General features: G+C 38.1%; 1 protein-coding gene across 7 annotated transcripts in view; it reads left to right on the forward strand.

Annotated features, from left to right (window-relative positions):
• The window catches only part of CDH13 (cadherin 13), a 689068-nt gene that overhangs the window by 461374 nt on the left and 208845 nt on the right, over window positions 1-18849 (forward strand). The window contains exons 7-8 of one of the 7 annotated variants that reach the window (XR_010918351.1): window positions 6192-6266; window positions 12114-12242. The exons of 4 other annotated variants lie outside the window; for them this stretch is intronic. Coding sequence is in view for 2 of the 3 variants with exons in the window: in XM_067540166.1 (XP_067396267.1) it covers window positions 5152-5219 (68 nt within the window). In the remaining variant the exon portion in view is untranslated. Of the gene's footprint in view, window positions 1-5151; window positions 5333-6191; window positions 6691-12113; window positions 12243-18849 lie in introns of those variants that run through there. 2 more of the 7 variants (XM_067540169.1, XM_067540166.1) reach the window with 2 other exon arrangements.

Raw genomic sequence — 18849 nt, forward strand, 5'->3', positions numbered from 1 at the left:
AACTAGCCGCCCGCGCCACAAGAGTTTTAAATCTAATCCCTTGGCAGTATCTTAGTTAACTTTCTCTCTGCAATCCATGCTGAAGTCTTGGGGAAATCTGGTTTCTTCTTGAGGTTTCTCTGTTTTTCTTTGATGTTGTGCCAGCTTGCTTGTAGAGATGGACAGGATGAGTTGATGAGAACTTGTGGTTTAAGCAGAGTAGCAGAGGATGTATGTGAATATGTATGAATATGTAATTTGTTAATGCATATGTGCATTAGGGTTGTAATTCTTTCCTGATGGTTATCATTCCTTTTCCTTTGTGGTGGGAAATTCTTAGAACATCTTTAAGTTTTGCATTTTCACTCCTTTTTTTATTCAGTTCATTTTCTGATATATTCCTTCAATTTTATTAGAGTTCAACAGGAAATGAAATTCTGTTCTCAAAAAGTTCAAACATTCCTATGCTTTAGATTTTTTTTTTTTTTTTTAGTTCTCAAAACAATCTCTTTAAATTAAATAACCCCTTAAAAACTCTTTACCTTATATAGTTATTTTAAAAAAAACTGTGGGTTCTCTCTAACAGTTTTTGGAGCAATGATTCCTTGTATCTTCCTGAGTTGGATGAGGCATTGCTTTGGCACTGCCAGTAATTAATTTATTCCCCCATTAATATAAATATTCTATACTTAAATGACTTCTTAAATTAGCAATTAGTTTAGCAAGATCATTAGATTTCATGTTGGTGCTTAGTGCATTTTACCATTTACCCAGCAATATTATTAGGAGGATTGCATTTAGCTAACATATGCATTCCACGGAGGTATTTGCCATTTCAACAATTTAAGAAATAAACAAAAGGTTTAAATATTTCCAGCTATACACATTTCCTAGAGGGTTTTTTCTGAACAAAGTTTTCAGTTTAATTGTAAAAGTTATTTCAACAAGGATATTTCTAGAATCCTTTATGTAGGTTTGCCTTTCTGATAACACACCCTCCAGTCCTTTTCACAATTAGCTCTCTTCCTAAAACATTGAATGTGTACAAAGCTTGTTTTCTTGATATAAAGACTACATTTGAATCAGACTTGCTTCTTGTACAAAAGGAGAAGTCCTAGTCTAGAGAAGATACTCTTGGTGGTTTGTCTCTTCAGCCAAGGCCTTCAGAGCTACACTCTGTCTGTTACAGAAATTCAACTTCTATTAAATATTTTGTACAAAGCACAAATTGCTGTAAGCAATATATCTTTTAAATATAGCACAGGGAAAATAGTATAAATATTAAAGCAAGGTAAAGTTTTTAAATGCAGCTTTTCTGAGTGTGTATAACTCTCTTAGGGGTAATAAACACAGTTTTACTGCTAAGAGAGTTATGTTCCTGACATTTGCTTGGCCACGGTGACAGAACAAAAACCTCCTGCAATTTCTTGGATTATCTGTTTGTAACATAATTAGCTAAGAGGTATTGATACATTTTCTAGCAGCCTGGCTACAACATACTATATTTTAATATTCAGTAAAGAGACAGGTTATTACAAACTTTTCTAACAAAAACACAGTGGTGTTTATTAATACCATGTTTACATGGTATTGAGGTCTCTGTCTCACAGATGTACCGAAGACAAATACAGAGTTATGTCGTGTTCTCCAACACCGAGGGCCGCAATGCTGGTGGTTGTTTATTCCACTGCTACATGATTTACAGGGAGGAGAAATAGCATAGCCACACCCACCCAGCAAGTGCAGTCCTGCTTTCTTAGTCTGCTCTTGTGGATGTAGTTCTACAATCCTTACGCCCATTGGGTGAAAACCTGGCCCTAGGGAAGTCAGTTCCCCTTGACTTCCGTGGAGTTAGGATTTCACCCCTGGAGTAGCCCTTATTGACAGGAACACTCCCCTTGACATCAAAACAACAAGGTCCACTCACAAGAATGAGTGTTGCAGAATCAAGTCCTATAGAAATGCAGAGCTGTGTACTGTTAGCAGCAGGTTTAGTAACAGTCACCAGGAGAGCTAGCACCATGTATGTTCTCCACCACACCATTGGTCTCTACCACTTGAGCTAAAGAAGTAACTTCATTTCCTGGTAAGAGTAGTGGGATGATGTTATCTGTGTGGACTAGCCATAGAATAGGGTGCAAAACACACTCTACAAGTGTGATAGACACGGCTACTAAGCATGGAACTAGACATAAATTAGTGATATCAGATCAACTAATCCCTTTTTTAATTCCAATATTTGTTATTTACCTTCTTTTCTTTAAGTCCTGTTTTGGAGCCTTTGTGTTTCTTTCACTAATGACATTGGTCCAGATCCTCAGTTGTATGGAAATCAATGGAAGTTAAAACCCTAAATACCTTTGAGGTTCTCTGTGTGTTAGCATGCAAATTGGAAATGAGTCACCTTGTCTACATATTTTACAGCGTCAGCCAGACAGTCTAAGCAGCATTTCAAGGTGATAAGTTTGTTACAAACTGTTAAAGGTTGTTACAAGTGTCTCCATCTTTTTAAAGAGGTCTCACTTGTTCTATTACAAAAGCATAATCTTTTACTTACAACACAGACCCCATTTGAAGCAAAGAAAACACATGATGCTGGGTGGCAGGGATACTTATACTGGATGTTCTCATTTTGTGATTGTTTCATTCCTGAGAATGATATGACTTTCTGTGTAGCTCCAGTAAATTCACTGATCAGGAAAACATTTCAAGGTAACATAAGGCAATGCTAGAATAGTGCAGGATTATGCAAAATAAAGAACAAAGCAGTGTGAAGGAGACTTTAAATAATTTTTGTTTGCCTGCTTGACATAAATTAGTGATATCAGATCAACTAATCCTTTTTTTTTAATTCCAATATTCGTTAGTTTTCTGTAAATATTTCCATGTTAAATTTTAGAATGGAGACACTATTTAGATTAGTTGTTGTAATGGTTTGGTGCCATAGAGATATCAATATCTGATGTTTTATAGTTATTTGTTGCCATTCACACATGCGCACACACACACTGCAATAAACAATGTGAAGAAACCATGCAGTCATTGGTATACAATATGAATGTGAAATTGCACCATTTTAACCGAACAGTCGTGTTTGTATGTTGCAATAACGTATCAGCTTCCAGTATTCACAATGTAGTTGTTCTGTATTTTCAGAATTCCAGTGAAAATGATATTTTGTTCCTGTTTTTGTGTAATAATTATGGTATATCTTTCAGCAGAACCATTTTTGTTGTTGTTCTAATTGCTTTTAGTTCAGCATAAAAGGAACAGTATGAGTGCTGTATCTAAGAGTGCTGTCTTTCATATTTCTTTGAATGTTTTATGCTTACTAAGCTGTACTGTAGAACCATGAAAAATCTTCTGGTGTTTCAACTGTGGGGAAAGCTAGGATGAAGTTATATACTTTACACTTAGAAGAGAAACTCTAGGGGAAATGAATGGTACAGAGAATTGATAACAGCCTATGTAGTCTTTCGTTTTTAGGATTGCTGGTTCATATTCATCGCATGCCAGTACCGGCTAGATTCCAACGCCTGTGTGAAATAAGTTTGTAGTCTCACATCAATTCCTAGTATCCCCATCAGAAAAAAAAAACAAAACAAAAAAACATACACACTATCATAACTGGCAGTCTTGGCAGAAGGTGAGGTGTTAAATGTGCTACTGGTAATGAACTACTTACTAAACTGTTCAGTACAGTTTGTCTTGTATTAACAGAGCAAGAGCAAAGGGGAAAGCTTGCATTGGTAATTTTTGTTTCTGTAGCTATTCTTTGCATCACTACACAATTATATCATAGAATCATAGAAGATTAGGGTTAGAAGACACCTCAGGGAGTCATCTAGTCCAACCCCCTGCTCAAATCAGGACCAACCTGCTATAATTATAATACAAAATTATGTTTTGTAGTACTGACAATAAAGTTAAATGTCTAAAGCACTAAAAGAAAAAAACAAATAAAACGACAACAACAAACACACACTGGACTTATTAGAAGATACCAGTGTTTGGGCAGGCTTTTTTATTTTTATAGACCTATAGGTTTACATGGCACTTTACAGAGGATGAAATGATAAAACCACATCCCTGAAAGGCTTCTAAGGGATGCACTGGCAAGAAGGGGAAGGGGTGGGGGCATGGGCTATGACAGCAGGAGGTCAATGTAGGCTTTGTATTCTGTGTAACTCCTTTTTATTTCCATTGTTGTTTTTACTTAGCATATTACAAATGGGGGGAGCACAGGCAGCATGGATTTGCAGCAGGTAGAAATATCAGTATAAACAAAAGACCTAATGTTGATCTCATTTATGCTGACGTAAATCCGAAATAACTTCACTGTGGTCTATGGAGTGACAGCTATGTGAAACCAACCTGCAGAAGTGAGATCAGAATCCGGTCCAAGATAAACATATATCAGATATGAGTGATCATATACCTATCATTGGAAATTACCTTCGATGCATCTTGACATCGCATTATACGGAGTGCAATCATTTCCGAATAATACATGGACAGCTTATTCAGAGATACTTCTCTTTGCTTCAATATAGTACATTCAAATAAATCTCTGTTTTAAGTGCAATATATATGGTTAATCCTTAAATTATTAATTTGCCTGTGTGGTTACTTAATGTTACTGCAGCACAATTCACAGTGCAGTGGTCACTATTAAAAGGCTACATTTATAATCTCACATACTGACAAGCATTTGCCTATGGTGTACTTAAAGCAAAAGACAACAAGTAAATGTTGACTTTCTAACTGCGATCACTCTTTATTTGTATTTTATCTGAATATCAACTTAGTAGAGATGGCTGGAAAATTGGGGCAGGAGATAAGATTTCTGGGCCAGGCTTTGTATTAAGGTTATATTCATGTTCCATATGTAAATACTTGTAAAGGGTTAATAAATGAGTATAGGTGTTAATAAATGTTTAATAAATTATTATTAATTATTATAGAATCCAAGTGGTCACCAGAAGCATCTATTATCTTGTTCAGTTGATTTGCTGATTGACATTTATAATACATACTATGCAGATACATACTGCTTGTGTTTGTAGCATCTATTGATCACTTATAACCCTTTATAAACTATGTATAAATGGAAGCTTTATATAAAATAGGATCAGATTGTGCACATATTTGTTTCCATTTTTGTTTTCACAGAGATTCTAGGGCACTGTGCACCAACACCATTTCACTGGACTCCATCAAGTCACAATGGAATGTCATGATGTGCCTATTATACAAAATTGTGCAGAGGCGTGTTTTGCCCATTGTACAATACCTGACACATTAGACAGCAAAGGATTGTTTAAAAAGACTATCTCCAATCTCATTAAATTATTCGTGGTACAACCTTTTTTCTGCTCTCTTGAGGATTGTTGTTCAAGCTAGAAAAATGCGGTTATATGTAGGTGAAGCACAATATGCAGATTCATACACTAGATTCCATAAAGTAAAATGCTGGTAGGACATTTGTGAATTTGTTCTTCTAATTATTTTAAGCATGGTAGAATCCTGCTGGAGTTAGCAAAGCAGGGTTGTTTCCTAAGTGGGCTGCAAATGAGTGATATTACAAACTGCCATTAGGAGTGGTAAATTAGATTAGAAACTCCAAATGGTACTATGTGTGTCACCCACTGTCTGCTAATTTTACAAAAGAAAGTCCCAATTTATAGACTGTGACTAAGAGAAGAATGTCAGCACTTTCATTTTGTTTAGCTTAGAAGCTAAGAGTGAATGTTGCTTCCAGCATTAATATCCATTTCAGACTTCACTGCCATCAGCAGAATCATTATCCAAGCGGTGGAAAAAGGGAATTTTGGCAGACACTGTACTGCACCATGATGAATGTATTCCACTCGGGCTGACATAGGCAACTTACATATTCTGTTAGCAACTGTCATGTCGTGTTATATTTCTTTGCAGAAGTTCAATGCAAAAAATGCAAGTGCTTCAGCATCATAGTTCACCATCATAACAGTAATAATTTTGTAATAATCACTTATCATGAGCAAAAACAAACTTCGTCATGATATGAAGTCTGAAGGGTGCTTAACGTTTTTAAACACTGTAAAATCTTTGAAAGTGAGTGGAATAAAATTGGCCTGTTGTATTTTTTGGGGGCCTGACATTGAGAGGTGCTGAACAATCTCAACTTCTGTTTAAGATAATTTATGGGCAACCATTTTATTTCCTTTTAGTGGGTATGATTCAATAGCATAAGTGGATGGACTGCTGCTTAGGAGATGAGAACATTTCATGGTACATGAGACCAAGTGAGTAACCTTAGTTGTGTATGGAGGTCAGTAACGTAATGCTAAAGTTGCTCATTGACAAAAGCTGCTTATTTGTTTAAGGCAAATACAAGATGAAACACAAGCATTGCTTTTCCATACTGAAATGTCTTTGTGAAATTATAGTGCATCTGTAACTTTCCAGTGGAAACTGACATTTTGCACTGTCACACACAATCTTCTGAAGGAATGAAGTTGTTCCTAGTCCTTGAGTTTTTAACCTAGCAAATGTGATAGTCTCCACAGAGCCATGAGGTTTGTGTGGGCAAGGGGGAAGTTGTGTGTGGAGCTTTACTAACTAAACAAAAGTTCTCGTGCCAGAAAATTGAGGAGTCTCTTTTCAGCATCATGCATACAGTGGAAAATCAGGAGGTCCTCGTCTACTTTAGCGCTTACTTTAGACGATGACACCGCACAGTAACGTCAAACTGGGTTGGAGTGTTGACAGCTGCAGTCTTCTGCCTTTTGGCAACGTTACCACCCTGTCATCAATTGGCTACTGAAAAAAGCTCAACCTACTGTGAATAAACATTTTGCTGACACTTTCATGGGTTTTTTTTCCTTTAATTTGTTTTTATTCTATCTTAATTGGGAGTTTTTATGCCAGAAAAGCTTGCTCAAAATTATTGAGAAATCTTTTTAAAATGTACTGCCCTCTACATATTAATGCAAATGAACAGTGTGGTTTAACGTTGATCTCACACTGCTGAAAATCAGAAGTAACTCGGTTTATGTCAGTGGATCTACACGGTGCAGAGGAATTCAGAATCAGGCCTTATAGCTCTTTCCTTAAAGCAATACATTTGAATAAAATGCTAAAAAATCCAGAAAGGGTTCTGAATAGAGCAATATAATGCATGGTTTTTTGTCACATAATAAAAATACATGGATAATTTAATTTGACTTTGGTACATTTAGTTGGCACATCTCCACCTAGGTTTCAAAGTCTGACATAAATACATGATTTAAACCACTATTTTTCAAATGTGACACTTAATCTATAGATATAAATCACTGTGGCTCACATCTGTCACTGGTATTTCTTTGTGAATAAACAGACATAAAATAATTATGTTTAAAAGTCCATCAAAATCATTAACTTTTAAAAATTACGGTGTTCAATTTTTCTGAAGGAGGTTATGGTGAGAAAAGTCTTCATAAGGATATAGTTCTGGTGGAAACTTCCTTTCCTCTTATAAATAATATAAAACTCACATAGAAAAGTATAAAGACAATCTCATCTAATTGCAGGGCAGTGTCCAGGAAAGATACTATTAGCAAGTATCTAAGAGGCAGAGAGAGATACTTGACTACTGACCCTGAGTTACGTGAATGATTAGTTCGAAGGCTTACAGTTCAAATTCACAGGCAGCAAGATTTCAAATAAGCCAATGGGGGGGAAACACACATAAATCACAAGACCATACAATGTCCTTGCTTTTTCTAGCTGATGTCTTGCATGGAAGAATCCTTTTCAGATGGTTACGGATTTGATCCAGCAACGTGATATACCTTTTAAAACTACAATAGGGTGTTTCATATGGCCACCATCAGACCTGTAGTGGAGAGCAAATATAGCCTGAAAGAATATTCTTTAGCACATTTTAATACTTAAATTGAATAGATATTGTCTTGAAATTATTGCACGTTACTAAGAGCTTCACACTGCCTTAAGTCTGAAAGGAGAGAGAGGAAATGAAAATGTTCATTATTCATTATGGACCTGATTCTGCTCCAGTTAAGTAAGGGGGATTTCGACCTTCATTTCCATGGGAGCAGAATCAAGGCCTACTTATTTCGTGATCTACAGGACAGACCATCAGGTGGTGCAAATTATATTGAAGTCAGTTATTTGTTTGGGGGCCTGATTCCGGCATAAAGCTAGCATCATTTCTGTGTGTCAGATCCTTCCTAGACCCCAGTCAGTGAAACTAGGACAGTTTACATCAGTTGAGGATCTGCCCCATGAACACAGAAGAAATCGTGTGTGTATTTATTTAAACCAGACTATGTTTTAATGATTGCTAATTGTACACAACTCTTTGTCTTTTACTGCCTTCTAACATGCAGTGATATATATAGTGCTGCTGAGTGTTTAATTATTAATTTTATTTTAAGGAGTTGTGCAATCAATACCATAGCTGTTTTATGACATGCAGAGTCTTTCCAATGACTATATTTTCTCTGCATGGACATAAAGAGTAAATCAATTACAAGCTAAGTTAAAGGAGCTCGATTTGTTATTTAAGGTCCCTAACTCACAACATGCATCACTTCCAAGGAATGAAGAACACTTCTATTGCGTTTTGTCATTAGTCAGTGGCACATAGGAGCTGTATTGTGTCTTTATAGGAACAAGTCCAGAGCACAGTGATTCTTGGAGCAAAGCTGGGGACAGGGCCTCTGCCACCCTTCTTACTAGGGTATAGTCTATGCTCTACCCTCTGCAGTATGGCAAGTGTGAAGAGTTGGGTGGGCCATGGCCCCATCTCCTCTCCATTCCTTTAGGGTGAATGGCACTGTGTTGGTCTATGCAGTTCTTGCCATCATCTGAGCATAAGAACTGCTTCTGTCACCAGGTCATGGGAAAGAGAGAAAGTTGGAGAGGCACTTTATTCTGACCCTGTTGCACATCTTTGCAGGGGATGGTCACCTATTGACTCAAAATTTGCTAGATTCAGCGGGTTTGTGTGTAGGGTGATTACATACAAGCTGAGAACATCAGGGCTCTTCCCGTGGAAGTTCATATCATTTACTAGACTTTATCCATTGTGTGTATATACACGTGTATTTGAACCCTGCATTTCATACAGTAGTTTAAAAGACTTATTTTAAAAATCATATGGCATGTTCTCTAAACAGCTGAATTATTTACCGAGATTGAACTGTCAAAGACTTTAAAATAAAAATCCACCAAAATGCCAAAGGATCTTGAATAGGGCTATTCTGACTTCAACATGCAAATTTCCTCCAAAAAATCCTCAATCATGCAACTGAGAAATAGCTTGGAAAACACTTTGTCATCTGCCACTCCAGAATACAATAAGGGATTGAGCTAGGGCTATGATTTTGATGCAGAGGCTGACCTATGCAAACCAGAGATGCTCAGAATGGCTGATTGTGTTTCTTCTTGTTGCCGTGAACTCTTCCGAACTGGGAAATTATTCAACCTTATTCATAAGAATCCGGGATGGTTTTTAGGCTAGGTGCCATGTGAATATTTTGTCCTATTTCCATATAAATTGCCCTAATAATCTGTGTGAGAATTTAACCATGTATCCCTCACTAATCTTAATGCAGCAAAATGAAAATCGACCCTTTGGTGTAAAGATATATTAGCAGTTGCAAGAACCACTGCCTTCTTTGGATAGATTTACGTGTGCAAGTGCAATGGATATGACTGATTCATGCCCTTCCACCTCCCACCCAACAGCCCGTGAAGCTTTCTAGACTCAGAGCAGGGAACAGGCTACACTATCTGCTCTTTCCAGCTGTTGGTTTGTGTCTAGATGCTGTATCGTGATGAGTGGAAATAAAGACAGAGGGCTCATGTTCCCTGGAAGGAGTGTTATTTCTGAGACACCAGGAAAAGGGGGAATGGAGGGAGTTAGGTTGGAAGCAACTAAACACGGGGAAAGAAGAGTGGCCAGGATCTAATAACGTTCAACCGGTTCACCTTAACCTTCATTGAGCTTCACTCTTTGTAAATGAAACAGATACAGCAATCTGTCGACAATTTACAAAGGCACAATTAGGTTCTTGCCCAGCCATTGGTTTAGTTTATTGCAAATATATTTAAGTAACTGTCATGGGCTCCAAGTTCCTCAGGTAAAATGGCAAACCAGAGTGAAAGGGTAATTTAGATGGAACAAAAGGGCCAGAGGTGTTAACCGTCCAACATTAAACATTATTAACAAGTTTGGGGGTTTGGTATACGGACCTCAGCCTGCTTAGGGCCAGGGCAAATACAAGATTAAAAATCATTTTATCCTTTTATTAAAGATAAAGAAAAGAAGGGAAAGCAGTTAAACCCTTTGAAATGTAAAATATTAAGTATGACTTTCATTTTAGCAACATCCCTTGGTCTCTTTCCCTTTACCTAGAGACAGAAATTTTAGAAGGAAAAATCCCCATGTTTGATTGTCTTTTAAATAATAATATCGAGGATGGTTCTAACTCTCCTTTTGGGGAAAAGAGAAGAAGTTAACGGAGGTGGGCTGGAGCTATTTTTGCTATCGCTGCTGTTAAAGTCTGATCCCGTTCCATCTCAGGTGGTGGTTGGGATTCAGCTAGAGGTGGTAGGGGTGGTGATGTCATCTGGATCCCTCTCTCTGGCCTGGTTTGGTTAGGATGTCTCTCAGGAATAGGATGATGAAGGCCCAGGGTCTCAGAGAGGTGGCAGTCATGATGATGAAACTCACTTCAGTAGCCTCCGTCTGTTTCTCTGTATCTCCCTCCCAAAGACTGTTTCTTTAAAGACGTAAAAAGGGAAGAATGGGAGGAATAGCCCATCTCGTCATTTTTTTGCCCACCAATTCGGGCTAATATCCAATACCTGTTTATAACATTCATAACTGAAAGCAACTTGACCTATTTTCTACTCCACATTTGTTATTACAAGTTATTGTATCATATAAACTTTTTACAATTGAGCTCACGATCAGGGTAAATTTGTCAGTTCAATTGTCACAACAGAGCTTAAATGCTGGAGTCAGAACCTTAAACTGGCTTGGTAAAATGCAAAAACACTGGAAGACAGTGAAGTCACTGAAACAATACAGCCACATAAGAATTAAAACTATGGAAAATTAACTGAATAACTAGCTTTTTGATTAATTATAATTTCAGTAGGGCAGGTGCTGGGAGACCAGCAGAAAGGTTAATAGTAGTTCAACTAGAAAAGAGCCATGACCATCCACCAGGATTTAGAGTAAAATTGTGTGCCCAGATTACAGGAGAGAGGGCTGGAAGATATGAGGAGAGGATTTACCTCTAAATAAAGAGGTCTGATTGTCCTTTCCAGTACACACATTTTAAACAGGTGTAACACCCTTGATTTCTGTAATTTTTTTTTTCTGATTGGCATCTCTGTAAGTGAAAAAAGGATTGTACAAAGAGACTCATAAGTAAATAAGGAAGATGAGTGATGAGATCACACAAATTACCAGGAAGGTAAGAGGAGAATAATGAGAATGTCATGCTCTCTCTGCTAAAAACTGATGATAGTCAATATCACATCTTGTGCTCCACCACTAAGGACAGATTCTGAGCTGGTGCAAACCTTCACAAAACATTTCAGTGTTGACAAATCTGCAATTTTTCACCAAAAATAAGTTTTGTGGGGGAAAATTTCCAAGGTTTATCCTAAATAGTGAAAAAAATCTGGAGTGCAAAGTAGAGAGGAGTAAATAACTGATTTTTCAGTTCCGTGGCTGAAAGGAAAAATGCAGAAAAAAATATTTGAAACCAAACTGATTTTTTTTTTTCTTTTTTTCCCACCGAAATGAAAAAAAAAAAATCATTTCAAAATGAAACGTAGAATCACTTTGACATTTCTGAAATTTGTTTTTCAGGGTTTGGTTGCTTTTTGACCAAAACTATTTGCTGAATGCACAAATAGTTTTGGTTCCCTGAAAAATGCTCAGCTCTAGTGCAGAGAATGCACATGTAGGGTAGTGGGACTCTTTTACTATAACAGACCACTAAGAAAGTGAGAAACCCAGATCTGAAGAAGAACTCTGTGGAACTCAGAAGCTTGTCTCTTTCACTAACAGAAGTTGTCCTATAAGAGATATTATCTCACCCACCTTGTCTCTTTTTCATATCCAGGGACCAACATGGCTACAACATCACTGCAAACATCAAGAAATTGGATGTTTAGAGCTTTATAAAAAAATCTGTGTGTTAGAGTCAACAGATTCATTTCCTAGATTTTGACTTTTATTGTATTTTATTTGTTTTTACAAACAAGGAGTAGTTGTGATTTAAAAAAAAAAAACTCTATTGTTCTTTTATTTCTTTTATAATATTTTAAAGAAAATAAAAACTAACTAAAATAAAAATCTTTTGAAAACCAGGACCAGATCCTCAGGGTCAGGTGGGAGGACCTGGCCCTTGGAGAATAAAGCCACCAATGTCCCAGTGATTCGGGCACTCATGTGGGACCTGGGGCACCCAACTTCAAAGTCCCTGCTTTGCCCGACTCAGGGCAAGGGCTTGAATCTTGGTCTCCATCTTAGGTGAGTGCACTAACCACTGGGCTATATTGTGGTATTCTCTCTCTTCATAAAAAAATTCAAAAAGTCAAGTTTGTCTTCTGATGCAGCATGGAAACAAATGTCAAAACCTCAAGTTTTTTTGTGAAACTGAAATTTTGTTTTCCTGTTAGCCCTACTCTTCCCTCATCTGGGTCACTGAGTGCAGAGAAAAGGTGTCTATTTGGCTGCATAATGGGGGGAAATTAATCCATCACTGTTGTTGTTGTTGTTCACCCAGTAAATATGCAAAATGGTAAGTCTTCATGATAGATTTAAAGAAGATGAAAGTGGATTGAGTGAGGCAATTATAACAAAAATACCGCCCCCCCCTCCCCCCCAAAAAAAACAAAACAAACAAAAAAACAAACAAACCCAGAATTCTTGGCTGTTATGTTTTGTGAGCCCTAATTATTGGCTCTCAAGTTTTATCTGTCTTAATTGTTGACTGTCATGTTTTGTGAGCCCTAAACTAACTCTTTAAAATATTTTTCTTTTCTCCATTTGCTTTAAGATTGCTCCCAGCTTAGAAAGCAGGTGAAACTGGAGAATGTTGTTGTGGGTTTTTTTTTTTTTTAAAGCACATTACAGCATTTATTTCTAATTTTGTCCTGTTCATTTTCTATCTTGAGGCTTGGGGGGAATCTTCCTTCTTACCACACTTACAAGATAATTTCTCACAGGTATTTCTGAATATGAAACTTACAGCAGGGTTTACATATTGGTATTATTTTAAATTTGCTTTCTCTTAGCAATTTGGATTGTAGTGATCAGAAACTATGATGCCTGGTTGAACAGGCAAAGAGAGAAAGAATAGGAAAATATCAGAGAGAAGTCTGAGAAGAGCTGGAGAAAATTGCTAGACAGAGATAAGGTGAAAGCCTCGCAGAACATATTTCTTTTAAAAGCTCTGCACTTAGCGGTTTTAGACTATAAAGTTTGCATCTGCACTTAAACTGCTTATAAATGTCTGAGATCAACTTTGAATTATTGCAGGCAATTCCAGTTTGCCACAAGAACTGAGAAAACAACATGGCAAGTCCTGTAAGGTGGGAGCACCTTTGATAGAATATGTTAGCTGTAAAATAGTCCAGTTTGAAAGACATTGAGAGAACTGTTCAGTCTAGGCACAGCTGGGATAGATTTTATCTAGGCATGGGCCAAATTCTGTCCTGCCATATGGATGTGCGAGATGTGGAGAAGGCACAAAATACTGGTCCCTCACCCATGCCTCCTGGTCAATACTTGGCCAGAATCTGCTTGGGGAGTGTAGTACCTTCTATTGACCAACGTTGTCACTATCACTACCTGCCTCAACTGGAACAGAGCCATTTCTCCATCTCACGCTCAGCACTGACAGCATGCAATCCTTCTTACAGGATTGGAGGTACCACTCCAGCAACGTTTCTCAAGTGCTCTCCACATCTGTTCTTTCCAAGCCAGGCAGAACCACTGTCAGGAGAATGAGCTACAGTGCGGCCCCTCTGCAGCTCCCCTGAGAGTGCCCAGGGCAGACTCTTGCCCTGAGAACATGACTACACTGTAACCCTAGCCCATGCCGCTATACAACCTTCCCTCACCCCAACTACCAGCCCTCTATACAACACTCAAGCACCTGCTTGTTTGCACAGCTTGGGGGTTGGGTTAAAGACCAAGCTCTGCTTTAGCTCAGATGGGACTCACCCACTATACAATGAGGATGCAGGTAAGCTCATCTGAGTCCTCCAATGCCCTTCCCACCATTCGCCCTGCGTAACAGACAGGTTCTCCAGCAATTTACTGAAGAGACTCCTAGAGCATTCTCAGTACAAAGACGCATGGGATATGCCCCAAGATACACATGAGCAAGTGCGGAAATGGTAAAGATATGGGTGATGCAGGGTGGGATTTACTGTGGGGACACGCCTACTAGAACGAGTCTAACCCAAGTGCCCAGACCAAGTGCCAGTCACCCAAACCAACTGTGCAGTATACCCATACCTTACATGCATTGGCTGACTACTCCCTGAAGTACAGTGGACACCGGGATTGGTATTATATCATATTTACCTATTACAAGCTGTTCAATCATTTCCTGTAAAATATTTATTTCAAGAAAACATAATTTATAATACAATATAGCAGGTTATCTGACACGTTATATTATGAATTTTCAGTTGACATATTAGAACAGTGGGATCTTTTAGCATACGGTCACGATTCAAGAAGTAATTCATGCCTTTTTTAATAGACTTTACTGGTAGAAAGGGAAAGACATGAAACTCCAGTAAAGCATATTTTGCTTTGGTTTCAGAATCCTTGGCCTAGCAAATGCCAACTTAAAGGGACCGTGCTGTTTGAGGAGAGAATTCTAGACTGGCTGTGGTGTTCATTTGATCAATGAAACCTCCAAAGGCAATGAGGGAAAACAGCATCCTTCCCTCCCCAAAACTCCCTGTCCTCTCTCCCCCAGATAGCAACTGTTTTTTTTAAAAAGCAGATAAAAAATGGTTCAGGACCATGTTTTGGTCTCATCCACTTCCCCACTCCAACTCCACAGGTGCGGGAAAGGGAGCGGTAACGAAGCCCTGAGTTGGGGCACCATATTTATGCAAACGATGACCTGAGCAGCATGGGGAAAGAGAAGGAAAATGTATGAACTTTTGTTTTCACTCATTTATTTTTGAAATTTGAAAGCTTTTTATTTTGAAATTCAAAAGATGTCGAGCAGCTCTATGGCTGGCTGTAAAATGGAGGGAGACTATCATCATAAATGTTCCATCTTGAAAATTTCAAAATATCAAAATGTAGCCATCTCTACTCTTGGTGATTTCAAGCCATGTAAGCGCAGCCTAGGATTTGGACCCCGTCATTAGTTCCACATATAGAGATCTGGGCGTGTTTCTGTTTCAGTGTGTGTGAGTGGATTCTTTGAAAACAGCTGGTGAAAATAGGTCCGTATTTTTAGGTAGTAAAAGCTTAAACTATTAATGTGGTGTTATTTTGGCTGACCCTGAGCTAAAAAATAGATGTTACTTTTCAACTTGCATAAGTATGTGGCAATAGAGTGTTGGCTAACTTCAGTAAAGCACATTTCAAATCTAAATGCTCCATCTAGACATCTGAGACATACTGATTTTTTTTATTTTTTTTTTAATATTATCTGTGCACTCTCAGGGTGTTTGGCCTGCTAGCTTATACTCATCTGTGTATGTAATTTATGTCAGAGAAGAACATTATAATAGGTATAATGATGGTGCTTATCTTCATTTTACCTGTTTCATGATGCCACGTACATGCATTAGGTGGAATGCAAATTGTTTGTATGAGTATGTTCCTGCAATACTTATCAATCTAATGTGTTGTTTTGATAAGCAATATGAATTCAAGGTAGTCATCATATATGTGTGACTCAGATATGTATCCCATATCTGGGTCCTGCATACACACGCTAAGTAGTTTGGATCCAGCATTTTCAGACAATGATCAAGAAATATTTCCAAAGGAAGAAGCATTCATCCAGCAGAAATACAAAACAATATACCACAGCAGTGTCCAGGTCACATGCCTCCAAACAATGCAAATTCACATCTAACTCTTTGACATTTGATATTCCACTGCCTTGCTTGGAGAACCAAGAACATGGAAACATTTAACAGGTTGTAATGTTCACCCACACATCACTCTGCCCTACAATATTGATATGGACAATATGGTACATAACTCAGTCTCAAGTAATCCGAGGATGAATAATTTTCCTCTAATCAAACATCTATAATGCTCGCTAGAAAAAATGGTTAAGTAGTAAAACTGCTAAATTCTGACCTGATCATAAATCTTTACTGTGCGTACACTTTATCATAGCCTTTGATTAGAAAATAATGTCCTGTTATTTCCGCTTCCATTGATAAAAGATTTCTGACTTATTGTTATCATTTCATAGGAGCCAGTTGTTCTTAACAGGACTTCATCTGTATTTTAAAACGCGCTTGTTTCTTGTGTTTCTGAAACAATTGGCATGAGCGATCAGACTTTAATTATTTGGCTAAGTGATACTCCATGGCTTATGCTGTGATCTACCTCACAGCTGGGCACAGGCCAGCTGCAGTGCTTGATTCGGGAGTGGATTTGCTGGTTGCCACAACCGAGGTCCAGGGCTGAAGTGAGACTTCAGTGGTGCATAGAACTTGTGCTGATCCTTTGCACAGAGGAGAATTTCACTCTGAATGCACAAAATGCCCACTCAGTTACTTTCAGGGAACAAAAGCAGAGTCACTTGAATATCCTGTGATGCAAATGAATCCATCCTTGATGATGTTCCATGGCAATGGCAAAACTCCCCTTGACTTCAGTGGGCCAGGATTTTACTCCATGTCCAACATTATCTACTTTTGTCACTGATCCAGCAGAAACCGAGAGCAGTTATTTTATAGCATAGCCCACAAAAGAACTTTCACCAGCTCATCGAACCATTTGGACTGGCTGTGCTTTGATCCAATGTGCTGATTAGCCCTGTGGGAACAAGACACTTTGAATTTCAAAATATCCTGCATTTGCCAGCCATGTAAATAGACACTGTGAAGCCAGGCTTAGAAATGATTGCTCCACAAAAATATAAAATATGCTAAAAGACTGAACTCATTAATTCTCACTAAACATCTCCTCTATTGAGTAAGACCTCCAACTTGAATAACAGCCATAAGTTAATATTTACAGTTGCAGTTCAAACGTACTTGCTTGGAGACGTAATAGACCTTTCTTATTACATTTGTTTTGCTTCCCTGGGGCTTGTTTTCTTTAAAGTACAAATTGACAGTCAAACATGTAATTAGTTATGATGAGTTTAGCAGCCAGCAGAGTACCCTTCTCTGTTCTATTTACCAAGAGTTGCTTTATTTCCATAGCGATAAATGTGAAGTGTGGTGGAGATGTTTGTCACTCTTTGGATTTTCTCCTTTATCCTCCTATCTCCTGCTCTTCTTTGTTCTAGTTTTCTCTTGAAATAGCCCTAATTCTTAGCAGTTTTTTGTTGTGGTAGGCATCTCTAATTACTTATTTTAATTTACAAAGAGCGCAGGATGGAGAGTGTGAAAAGAAGTCTTTAACTGTCAGCAAGCAGTTCAACACTATTAATGCTTTAATTAAGATATACTCTCCGCTACCCCGCACTCAAGAACCTAGGGGGGAATATATGCCAAGGTACATGAAAATTCAGGACTGTTTTAAGTAGTATCAAATAAAGATGCTGCACAGGCAGCACATAAACTATGCAAGCACGGTTGCATATCTCATTAGCAACTTACATGTTTAAGTATCAGGCTCAAAATCAGCAAAGGATTGTGGGCCAGGGTCTCATTTACACTAAGGCCCCTTTACACCACTCTGGCATCATAAAGGGATCTTAAATGGGAATGAATGTAATTCATTCAATAATCCTTTGATTGTGTAGGAGCAATGCAAATGGACCTTAGTGTAAAACGGAACCTGGCCCCATACAGTTTATGATCATCGCCTTCTATAAGGCCAGTCAGCTCTAAACCCAGATATTGCTTCATTCTCTTAGCATTAAGTGATGAGAATTCAAAGCATGATGCAGCACACACATTCCCTCTGGGCTGTAGGAGGAATGTTGTCTGCCTGCTTCATGTGCCGGGGAGTGCTCACTTGGGCTTTGAAAATTCTGCATCATATCCTGATACATGCTGTGGTGTAAAGGCCCAGGTTAGCTTCCCGTTTCCATATAACATGTCCTTAGAGGTTACAACGAGCAAAGGAGAAAAATGCTCAAAGAACAACATCTACACAGCAATGTTCCTACACAGTAGTACGTTTCTAATAGATTTTCGTGTTGCGTTAATAATATTATAACACTCTTTATAAATATTGATGAATTAATCTAATGACTTGTATTACTAATAAAATTCCTATTTTACAGATGGGGGAAACCTGGGAATAAGGAGGGGTAAGGACTAGATTTGCAAAAATGAACTCTGATTTTGGGTCTCTCAATATTTTGGGTGCCCTACTTCAGACATTTTGGGCCTGATATTTTCTTTTTTAAAAGATGTTGCAACTCTAGTTGACCTCAGTCCTTCTGAGATCAGGCCCGAGGTTTCTAAATCAGGGCACAGCCATTTTTGAAACTGTGGCCCTAAGTGATCTTGTCATACCGGAAGTCCATGGCGGAGCTGGGAATACAATTTGTTTCCACCACCTCCCGGTCCTGTGCCTTCACCGTAAAACCAGAATTCTTTCAAAGCAATACTTTACACTTTAACCCGAATCCATACATTTTGCAATAGGAATTTGTAAATAACACCTTAATAAGATAT

The sequence above is a fragment of the Emydura macquarii genome, unplaced genomic scaffold (assembly GCF_026122565.2).
Source record: "Emydura macquarii macquarii isolate MOO-44397 ecotype Brisbane River unplaced genomic scaffold, CSIRO-AGI_Emac_v2 contig_561, whole genome shotgun sequence".
In the NCBI taxonomy this organism is placed as follows: Eukaryota; Metazoa; Chordata; order Testudines; family Chelidae; genus Emydura; species Emydura macquarii.